Source organism: Mandrillus leucophaeus, unplaced genomic scaffold (assembly GCF_000951045.1).
Source record: "Mandrillus leucophaeus isolate KB7577 unplaced genomic scaffold, Mleu.le_1.0 Scaffold121, whole genome shotgun sequence".
Taxonomy (NCBI): Eukaryota; Metazoa; Chordata; class Mammalia; order Primates; family Cercopithecidae; genus Mandrillus; species Mandrillus leucophaeus.
In genome coordinates this window covers 4,819,130-4,830,952 of record NW_012100432.1, presented here as the reverse complement: position 1 = coordinate 4,830,952, position 11,823 = coordinate 4,819,130, and the positions used below count along the sequence as shown (strand labels likewise).

At 45.9% G+C, this 11,823-nt stretch overlaps 1 protein-coding gene across 1 annotated transcript in view; it reads left to right on the top strand.

Moving 5' to 3' along the window:
- The first annotated feature begins 384 nt into the window (after nt 1–384).
- RYBP (RING1 and YY1 binding protein) overlaps nt 385–11,823 on the top strand; it is an 81,902-nt gene continuing 70,463 nt past the window's right edge. Inside the window, exons 1-2 of the mRNA XM_011971308.1 lie at nt 385–411; nt 11,570–11,816. Coding sequence (XP_011826698.1) covers nt 385–411; nt 11,570–11,816 — 274 coding nt within the window. The remainder of the gene's footprint in view (nt 412–11,569; nt 11,817–11,823) is intronic.

Below are 11,823 nucleotides of genomic sequence, written 5' to 3'. Positions count from 1 at the left end.
CCTAAGACAGGGAGCATCAACAGTCAGATTGAAAAAGGGGAAAATACCGGCAGACAAAAGAACATAGGGTGACAGTGACTGATCACCTGGCCACCTCTCTGTTCCTGTCACCTGCTCATGTGCCTCTTTCTCCCAGACTGTGAGGCCTGCTGTGTCCGTGATCCTTGTATCGTCAGCATGCCATATCTGGCTCATAGTAGGTACTTCATAAATATCTGTCAAGACTAAAAATAAAAGTAAGAAGAGAATGGAGTTGGAGTCAGGAGACCTGAATGCATCCCGCCAACTGTCTTCCTAGTTGTGTGACCTGAGGTAAGATACCCTACCTCTCTTCTCTTGGCAGTAGCAACAGGGAGGAGAGGCTCTGAAGAGGAGGTGAGGGATATGGCGCTCTTCAAAGCTCTGCAGTTGGTACTTCCACCTCTTCCCAGACTTCTCAGATTCTGGCTCCATCTTACCATCTCCCTGTCATACTTCAAGTGGCCCAAAACTTTTATATCAGGTGCCTCTTCCCCTTGCAAAGCTATTTTGTGTATAAATAGATTTTTGCTCTTCCTCCTCCAGGTGGGCCCCTTTCCTTCCTTCAGTTAACAACTTTCAGGATTCTTGCATTCCAGGGATTCGGTTTGTGATGAAGTACAAAGAACTGGAAATTCTGGTTCTGCCACACCCTGGCTGTGGGTTGGACCAGTGTCTAAGTCTTAGTTTCCTCATCTGGAAGATAGAAATGGTCATAACTGACTAACTAGTTCCTTCAGAGCCTGGACTCTGGAGCCCAAGCTGCCTCGGTTCAAGTCTCAGCCCAGTCACTTTCCAGATGTGCGACTCAGGGTAAGTGACTTAACTTTACTGCTTCTTAACTTCCTAATTTATAAAAGGGGCACTGTGATATAATCTACCTCATATGCTTATTGTTAATATTCATTGAGTTATCAGTTCTTATTTAACACCTAAAATGCTTAGCACCTTGTCTGAGTAAGCACTCCGTATACGTTGGTTATTATTATCTCATAGGCAGCCTCTCTCTTGGGTTTTTGTTTTTGACAGGGTCTCACTCTGTTGCCCACGTTGGAGTGCAGTAGCATGATCTCAGCTCACTGCATCCTTGACCTCCCTGGCTCAAGCAATCCTCCCACCTCAGCCTCCTGAGTAGCTAAGACTAGAAGCTTGCACCACCATGCCTGGCGAATTCTTGTATCTTCTGTGGAGACAGGGTTTTGTCATGTTGGCCAGGCTGGTCTTGAACTCCTGAGCTAAAGCCATCCACCCACCTCGGCATTCCAAAGTGCTGAGATTACAGGTGTGAACCACTGCACCCGGCCAGGGCAGCCTCTCTTTAGCTACCCACAAACTCATGATGTATGGATAAGTTTGCTAGGTCTGCTGTAACAAAGTAATTCAAACTGTGCCACTTAAACAACAGAGATTTATTTCCTCACATTTCAGGACCTAGAAGTCCAAGATCAAGGTGTCGGCAGGTTTGATTTCTCCTGAGGCCTCTCTCCTTGGGTTGCAGACGGCCACCTTCTTGCTGTGTCTTTATGTGGTCTTTCCTCTGTGTGTGCATTTGTCTTCATTTTTCTTTTTCTTTTTTTTTTGAGACGGAGACTCGTTCTGTCGCCCGGGCTGGAGTGCAATGGCTGGATCTCAGCTCACTGCAAGCTCCGCCTCCCGGGTTTACGCTGCCTCAGCCTCTGGAGTAGCTGGGACTACACGCGCCTGCCTAGTTTTTTGTATTTTTTTTTGTAGTAGAGACGGGGTTTCACTGTGTTAGCCAGGATGGTCTCGATCTCCTGACCTTGTGATCCGCCCGTCTCGGCCTCCCAAAGTGCTGGGATTACAGGCTTGAGCCACCGCGCCCGGCCTGTCTTCATTTTTCTATGTAGAGTGTCTAAATTTCCTCTTCTTATAGGGATACCAGGCAGATTGGGCTCACCCAAATGGCATTATTTTAACTTAATCACCTCTTTAAAGACTATATCTTTAATACAGTCATATTCTGAGGTAGCCAGGATTAGGGCTTCAACATATTGATTTGAGAGTGGGGGTGGAGACACAGTTCAGCTCGTAACAATGTGTACATAGACCCTAACATTATTAGATGTTCCTGCGGGTAAGTCTCTTTCTTAATCTTACTCTTCATGAATGTCAGGATATTTAAGTTCTAGGGATTCCATTTGTGGCATAATAGAATCTGCAATCAGAAAAGCAGGTTTTGAAGTCCAGGTACAAAACCTGGTCAGTTGCAGGAATGAACCTGGATGAGCTACATAGGCTGCCAGTGTCAATGGTAATTCACACAGAGGCAGCTGTGGGAGGCAGCGATGTATCTGAAGGCCCTCTGTGATCTCTCTGCCCATGGGTTTTTGCCTCTGAACTAAGACAGTACTAGATGGATGGTCTTAACTCTTCATTCCATCTTCAACATTCTATGACTCTGACTCTAAGGGTGGAAATTCAAGTATCAAGGATAAGTTGCCAGTAGCCGAGCCCAGTGGTGTGTGCCTATAGTCCCAGATACTAGGGAGGCCAAGGCAGGAGGATCTCTTGAGCTCAGGAGTTCGAGACCAGTCTGGGAAAAATAGACCCCGTCTCAAATATAAAATAATAATAATAAAAGAACAAGATGCCAGGGAAGCAATTTCTGGGTCCAGGGCTTTAATAAACATTGCAGAACTGGCTAGGTGCAGTGACTCACGCCTGTAGTCCCAGCTCTTTGGGAGTCTGAGGCAGGTGAATTGCTTGAACCCAGGAGTTTGAGACCAGCCTGGGCAACAGGGTGAAATCCCGTCTCTACAAAAAATACAAAAAGTAGCTGGGCATGGTGGTATATGCCTGTAGTCCCAGCTACTTGGGAGGCTGAGGTGGGAGGATCATTTGCGCCCAGGAAGTCAAGGTTGCAGTGAGCTGACATCACGCCCCTGCACTCCAGCCCTGGGAACAGAGTAAGACCCTGTCTCAAAAAACCAACAACAATAATCACAATAACAATGGAAAACACGGCCGGGCGTGGTGGCTCATGCCTGTAATCCCGGCACTTTGGAGGCTGAAGCGGGCGGATCACCTGAGGTCGGGTTAGCCTGAGAAACATGGAGAAAACCTGTCTCTACTAAAATACAAAATTAGCCAGGTGTGGTGGCGCATGCCTGTAGTCCCAGCTACTCAGGAGGCTGAGGCAGGAGAATTACTTAAACCCGGCAGGCGGAGGTTGCAGTGAGCCGAGATCACGCCACTGCACTCCAGCCTGGGCAACAAAGAACAAAACTCTATCTAAAAAAAACAAAAAACAAAAAACAAAAACAAAAAAACCCCAGAAAAAAGTTATAGAAAAAACGAAGGAAATCATACCATGATAGGGAACCACTCACCTGAATATTCACAAGGCCCAAACTGGAACAGTGCTAAAGCTCATCATCCATTTCCTGGGCTCTGGCATGCGTGGCTGGACTGCTTTGGCAAAAACTCACAGGCCCACAAACTAGGACTGAACAAAGGAAAGTCCCTGTCCCAACAAATACTACATTCTACTGGATGAACCAGGCCAAAACACACACACACACACACACACACACACACACCCCCACACACACCCCATCATACAATGCTAGGTCATGCTAAGGGTGTAAAGAAAGATAAAACAGGGTGAGGGTGGCAGTGACTGGGGGTTATGCTATGTAAGGTGTCCTAGTCAGGGTGGTCCTCCCCGAAGAAGTGGCATTTAGCATCCACCTGGACCACGAGAGCAATGTAGCTGTGGGAATATCTAGGGGAGAGCAGGCAGAAAGGCTGTGAGGAGGGGCTGGGCGTGGCAGGAAGCAGCAATGGGCCTGAGTTCCTAGAGCTGAGCTGGGGGTGAAGAAGCCAGGGGTGGATGAAGTTAGCAGGTCTTGAAGGCCAGGGTCAAGATTCTGGATTTTCTTCTAAATGTCATGAAAGTCATTCGAGGATTTTGTGCAAGTGAGTCATCAACATCTTGAAAGGATCTCATGACATGGTTTTGAGAGAAGATTTTAAAGAATCATGGTAATCACAAAGCCGATGGCCAAATATCTCTTGCTCTCTACCTCCTGGGCACAAACTGGCTTCCTGTTTATGCTTCCTGTCATGGCAGTGTGGCCATGAAACTCTGACCAGTGAGTTGTGAGCACAGGTCACTGTGTCACTTCCAGGCCAGGCAGCTGATTGCCAGAATGTGTGCCTACAGAGCTCCTTTACAGCCACCAGTGATGTTCAAGCCAGATGCAGCTCAGAAAGCCTGGGTCTTTGTTTGTGCTGCTGTCACAAAGTACTCAAGACTGCTGGGTAATTTATAAAGAACAGAAATGTATTGTCTCACAGTTCTGGAGGTAGGGAAGTCCAAGATCAAGGTGCTAGCATTTATTGAGGGCTGCTCTCTGCTTCCAAGGTGGCACCTTGAACACTGCATCCTCCAGAGGGGAGGAATGCTGTGTCCTCACATGGCAGAAGGCAGTAGGGCAAAGAGGATGAACTCCCTCTGCCATGCCCTTTTATAGCAGCATTAATCCATTCATGAGAGTAGAGCCTTCACGACCTAAACATCTCTGCAAAGGCCCTACTTCCCAACACTGTGGCATTGGGAATTAAATTTCCAACACATGAATTGTGGGGGACACATTCAGGCCATGACAGCCTAGGTCCAAAGAGTGAAGAGAGACAGGGTGGAGGTGTTGACCTGCAGATATGTGGTTTCAGCAAGAAATCCCTTTAATCACTTTGTTGGGATAAATCACGAAGATTTGGGAGGGTTACCATAGCATAACCAAGCATATCCTGACAGTACAGAGTGCAAGAAGAGAAGATTAGAAGTCCTCCTCTTTTCAGTTAGGAGGCTGAGAAGTAATTCTGTGTTGTACTGGAGTGACAGCAATAGAGATAATGGGAAGCGGTCAGATTCAGGATATATACTGAAGGGCAGGTGCAAAGGCTGGACTGATGTAGGGTATAAGAAAAAGAGAGAAGTCAAGGATAACTCCAAAGATTATGGCCTGAGTAATTGGATAAATTACTGAAAAGAAGAATACTCTGGAAAGGACAGGAGTATTCACAGTGCTAGGCACACAGCAAAGCTACAAAATGCTAGGTCTTACGGTTATTACTTTAAGAGGGGAAGGAATATGGAATGTAGATGCTTAGGGAACTTTTCAGTCTACAGTTATTGAGATGTGACTTACATACAGTAAAATGTACTTATCTTTTTTCAGAGACAGGTTCTTGTTCTGTCTCTCAGGTTGGAGTGCAGTGGCATGATCATAGCTCACTGCAGCCTCGAACTTCTAGACTCAAGCAATCTCCCTGCCTCTGCCTCCTGAGTAGCAAAATTTACTCTTTTTGGTGCACAGGTCTGAGTTTTGACAAATGCATTCTATCTTGTAAGTACCTCCATAGTAAAGATGTAGATAACTTCCACCCCCCGCATTCTTCTTTGCTGCCACTCCTTGGTAGTCAAATACTCCCTCCACCCCTAATCCTTGGCAACCACTGATCTGTTCTCTATCCCTCTAATTTTGCCTTTTCCAGAAAGTTATGTAAATGGAACCACACAGTATGAGACCTTTTGAGACTTTGTTCTTTCACTTAGGATAATGTATTTGAGATTCATCCCATTGCATAGATCAGTGGTGTGCTCCTTTTAATTGATGAGTAGTATTCCACAGTATGGATGTGCCACAATTTGTTTATTGTATCGCCAGTTAAAGGGCATTTGGGTTGTTTCCAAGTTTTGGTGATTATGAATAAAGCTGCTATAAATATCTGAGCACAGGTTTTTATGTGAACATATGTCTTCATTTCTCTTGGTAAATCCCTAGGAGTGGGATTGCTGGCTCATATGGTAAGTGTATGTTTAACTTTATAAGCAACTGCCAAACTGTTTTTCCAGAGGAACTGTACCATATTGCACTCCCACTGGCAATGTGTGAGGGTCACTCCACATCCTCCCCAGCACTTGGGATTGTCAGGTAGGTGTGTGTGTGTGTGTGTGTGTGTGTGTGTTTTGCCATTCTGATGTGCAGCGGTGTCTCTTTGTGGTTTTAATTTGCATTTCCCTAATGAATAATGATGTTGAGCATCTTTTCATGTACCTATTGTGCATTCGTGTATCTTTTGGTGGAATGTCCACTCCCATTTCTTGTTCATGTTTTCATTAGGTGGACTGTCTTCTTATTGCATAGTAAAAGTTCTTCGTGTATTCTGGATGTAAGTCCTTTATCAGATATGTGTTTTGCAAATATTTTCTCTGTCTTTGAGTTGTCCTTTCATATGCTTAACAGTGTCTTTCAGAGAGAAGTTTTTAACTTTGATGGCGTAGAAGCTATCAACTCTTTCTTTTATGGATCATGCTTTTTGTTTCATATTTAGGAAACCTTTGCCTACCCAAGGCCAGAAAGATTTTCTCCTATATTTTCTTCTGGAAGTTTTATAGTTTTATAGGTTTAGGTTTCACATGTTGGTCTATGATACAGTTTGAGTTAATTTTTGTCAAGGGTGTGACGTATAAGCCAGGATAATTTTGACTTGTGATATTTCCTACTATAGAAGAGGCAGATCAATGAAACTTCACATTTCTGATAAGCACGTGCACAGATGACACTGTAAAATGTCACCAGGTTGCAAAATCTGGTGAAGGTTCAAAGCAGATGGTCAGGGAAGTTCCATCTCGCTCTGACTCCAGGAGAGCTTCTTTAGAAGTTAATCTTATCTTCTGCATTAGTTTCCAGATGTCCCTAGTGATACCACCACAAGCCTGAGGCTTTAAGTGAAATGAGCTGGGTTCTCCCCAGTTCCTAAGACCCTCCAGCTCCAGGTAGGTAGTTGCTCCAAGCAACAGTTTTTTTCTCTTAAGCCACTGAAGGAACATTATGTGCAAAGTAGGGCATTAATTCCTAGCAATTAGGATTGACATTTTAGCCTTTCTGGCTTCACTCCTTCTTGGGTGGCTTTTTCAGTCACCTTGTGATACTGTTTTCTCCCTCCTCTTCCCCTCAATCACACATAACTCAGAAAGCTTCATTAAGATCATTTAGGTCTTGGTACCCTTAAAACTTAAAGGATAAAATCAGCGAGGGGAGAGAATTGAGAAATCAACACCAGATTGCCAACTAGTGATTTGGTCAATTCAGGACATTTTAGGAAAGGCAACTACCACATACTATCGCCATCATTCCATTAAAGAAGGGATGCTTAAATTACCCAAACCTCTGAGAAAAGAAAAAAGGGAAAGAACGTAATCTCAGAATAAAAAATAGTCTTTCCTAAGAATCAACCATTGGTAATTTATCTCGTCATAGGAAAGTACTCATACATTTAACCCTTATTTTTCTCATTTCACTGCAGATTGTTGAAAATGTCACCCCAGATCACGGTGTGGGACTCAGACCATAAGGAGGTGTATCATGGGTGGGGCAGAGGTAAGCACTGAGGTGTTTGCAGCAAACATTTTTTCTCTCACTTGTTTATAATACCTTCATTGGGGATTCCTAAGGTTCAAAGTCCTAGGCTTAGTGAGTATTCAGGTTTCCCTCTGGGGAGTAGCACTTGCAAATTTAACGGCAGGAGGAAGTCTGAGTTGATAACTTTCCAGCGCTTCCCATTGGCAAGCCTCAGTGGCTTTCACTTCTTTCTTGAGCTGAAGATAGGAGGGAAGCCCAACCAAGCTGCCCTTCATGGTCTGAATCTGGGCCATTTTAAAGGTCCTTCCACTACCTCCTCTCCTCCAAGGAGTCTGCTTCTCCCAGCATCTAATTCATTAAGGCAGACACTGACAGTTCTAAGTAGACATATTCTTGGTAAACTCATCCATGGCTTCCATGGCATTCAGGATAAATACCTCACTCCCAACTCACTCCCTACCCTGCCATATGGATCTATCCAGCACCTGCCTCTCCAGCCTCATTTCTCCTCTTTTGTGGGACTCTGGCCACAGCTGCTTGCCTTTAGCTCCTCCAAAGCGCCAGACACCTGACTGCTTTTGCCTTTTTTTCCTGTGGGCAACTTAACTTTTTCTGGGGAGCTTCCCAGTTCCACTGGCTACATCAACACCCTCCCTCTCTTAGTACCCTCTCACCTCTCATCTCGTATTTGGTCTTTGTAGCAACTGTTACAATTGTAATTACTTGTATAATGTCTGGCTTCTCAACTAGGATGTAAACTCCAAAAGATTAGGAATGAAGTCTATTTTGTTTATCTGATCTTCCAGTCCCTGGCACGAGCATGATAGCTAGTTGTTACTCAATGTATTGTTAATTGAAAGTTTTTTTCAACGAATGTACACTAGTCACTGTTGTAGGCACTTGATATATACTAGTGGTGGGAGGTGGTGGGGGAACACAACAAAAAGATAAAATCCCTGCCATTATGAAGCACGTATTCTACTGGGGCAAGGATCTGCTTAAACAAGATAACTGAACTGTGGGGAACGTTAGAGAGAAAGTCTCCTCATTATAACAGCCAAATGTAGGGTATGCTAAGGAGAGAAAAGTAGAGCAGGACAGAGGGACATGAGACATCATTTTGTGGGTTGGTGTATGAAATTTTTAGATTGGGCCGGGTGCAGTGCCTCATGCCAGTAATCCCAGCAATTTGGGAAGCTGCGGCTGGAGGATCACTTGAGCTCAGGCGCTCCAGACCAACCCCAGGGAACATGGTGAAACCCTCTCTCTACTTTAAAAAAAATACAAAAATTAGCTGGGTGTGGTGTTACATGCTTGTAGTCTCAGCTACCCGGGAGGCTGGGGTGGAAGGATTGTTTGAACTCAGGAGGTTGAGGCTATAGTGAACCATGATCATGCCACTGCACTCCAGCCTGGGTAACAGAGCAAGACTCTGTCTCAAAAAAAAAAAAATAAATAAAAAAAAAAAGAAAGAAAAGAAAAGGAAAAAGAAAAAAACGAAACAAAACAAAACACATGTAGATTGCGTGACCAGGGAAAATCTCAGTGAGGATGTGACTTTTGCGTAAAGACCCGAAGGAATTGAGGCAGCTGACAATGAATGTGGGTATCTGCGCAAAGAGCATTCCAAGCCAAGGGAGCAGTTAAGTGCGAAGCCTCTGAGGCCCTGAAGGTAGGGAACTGTTTTAGGAACAGCCAGGAAGCCGGTGTGAGTGAAGCGAATGAGGGGAAGAAAGTCAAAATGTAGACTTCGAATGTGTCTTTTGTATCTGTGGAAACAGTTATACAGGACATTTCTTGGCCAGTGCTTCTAACCAGCATCTACACTAAAACCATGGGTTTCAAACAACTTTTTTTTTCTCTTTTACACAGAGGCTCACTCTGTTGCCCAGGTGAGAGTGCAGTGGCGTGATCTCAGCTCACTACAACCTCTGCCTCCTGTGCTCAAGTGATCTTCCCATCTCAGCCTCCCGAGTAGCTGGGACTCTGAAGCACACTGTACCAGAAGTAGTCCCATTTGGCTCATACACCTACAAGGAGACTTTCAACAGACATTTGCCTCCAACATCTGAATGAAATTACAGCCTCTAAAGTTACAACCACATGGTGATCCTTAGGTCTGATAAGTTCCTAGAGATTAGTTCTCTACTCCAAAATTCTTTTTCTTAAACACATTTTTTTTTTTTTTTTTTTTTTGAGACCGAGTCCTGTTCTGTCGCCCAGGCTGGAGTGCAATGGCGTGATTTTGGCTCACTGCAACCTGTGTCTCCCTGGTTCCAGCAATTCTCCTGCTTCAGCCTCCCGAGTAGCTGGGATTACAGGTGCCCACCACCACGCCTGGCTCATTTTTTTTTTATTTTCAGTAGAGACAGGGTTTCACCATGTTGGCCAGGCTGGTCTCAAACTCCTGATCTCAGGTGATCCACCTGCCTCGGCCTCCCAAAGTGCTGGGATTACAGGTGTGAGCCACCATGCCTGGCCCTTCTTAAACACATTTTTAAAAACTTTTTCTTTTTTGAAAAGGTAACACAAGATAAAGATACAAAAAGATATACTAAAACAGTCAGTCTCCTGTGGATAAATTACAGTGTATTTGCAATGGAATTCTACACACTTAAGCAAACAAACAAAAATGAACTATTGATGTAGGCAACAACGTGGATGGTTATCACAAATACTATGCTGAGCGAAAGGTGCCAGCTAGACACAAGAGTACAGACAATATGACCCCTGCATATGACCTTAAAGAACAGGCAAAACTAATCTTTGGTGACAGAAGTCGGAATTGCGGTTACCTAAGTGAGGGATGACTCATTGGGAGGATAAAATGTTTTATTGTTCTAATGGTGGAAAGAGGGGTGTAGATGTATGCACTAAGCTGCAGTGTGAAAATCTGTGTATTTTATTCTATGTATGGAATAATAATAACAAAGTCTCCTTTCCACTACGTATGGCTCCCAGCTACCTCCTCGGAGGCCACTCTTCCAGTGGGGGTTTCTTAGTGCCCCGTTTCTTTCACGACCTTTATGCCAGGGGCAGAGTCCTGGGAGCATGCCAGGGAGACACCAGAGGCCAAGGCTGCTCCATGGCGCAGCTGCACTGGGCCATGGCTTGTGTACATACCCTTTGGCTTTCTACGGCCCTTTTACCCCTAGAACCCTTTCTCTCTCTCCTCCTCTTCCTTCTTTCATCCCTCCCCTAAGGAGGCAGCTGTGGCATTGAGGCCTTGAGAGGTTGCTGATCCTTGCTAAACAGTGTTGCTTATCCTGGCCCTCCTGGGTGCGCCTGCCTGGAGAGGACACTGCGTGCTGATCAAACTTACTGTTGACACATTCCTTCTCTCTTTTATTCTCTCCCTTCTGATACCTGGACTGATCCCTAGGACTTCCTGCTCCCTGGGTGCTCAGTCTCAGTGAGCTTCCCTGGTCGCAAGCCCTGATATGCTTCCCTTCCACGGGGCAGTCTTGATAACAATCTATTTTGTATTTGCACATAAACCGGGCTGAGGGTCTGTCTTATCTCCAACCCCCCCATCCCTGGGGCCCAACTCCTAGCAGCATTCTAAGATTCCGTCCCTCCCCTAACCTGGGGCTTCAGCCCAGCCCCATCTGTGTCTTTTATCTTATCATCTGGGGTCCTCCTCCTACCAGATCTCCCGGCCTGAGGACAGAGGTCCTGAGGCACGTTCAAGACAATTTGGCAAGCGTTTTTGGAGCAAGGCAGAAAGTGAAGGGCACTACCCTGTTCCTCGACTTCAAAAATCGAACGCGGGGGGAATGGTGCACAATTCAGGCCCAGTTATAACAGCTCCTAATACCCAATATCTTGTTTTGGTCCTTCGTGAATACCAGGCATCCATCAGCGAACCTTCCATGCATGATTTCTCTGCATTTTCAAAACAACCCTGGGAGGATTAGCCCCATATTGGAGATGAAGGAGCTGAGGAACGAGGTTTTAAAGCGGGCATGTGGTCGCCAGAATTTGAATAGCAACTTCCCTAAGGAAACGCCCTCTTTAGACTCCAGGGGAGAGGAGGATCCCAGTAGGAGTTCGCCAGCAGGAGCTCAGAGTCTGGCCTGGGGCATTTAGTTATGCCACACCCTTTCTGCACAGTTCTCTCCCGCGTCAGGGGCCTGACAGGGAGGGGGGCTTCGGGCTAGCGTCTCGGCCGGAGGCAGGGGACTTCAGAAGAGGCAAATACAAAGCTCCGCGTGGCAGAGGAACAGAAGGGCGCGGGGGAAAGCGGTCCAAAGGAGGACCTTGTCGGCCCCCAGGGCACTGCAAGCCTCGAGGCGCTGCGAGCGGTGAGGTTGTTGCAAGCTCCCGCGGCGCGCGCAAACTGCGTGGAACTACTTCCCCGGGGCGGCTTCGGGGCCGGTGTCCCAGCAACAGCCTCACGGGGCGGCTGTGCGAG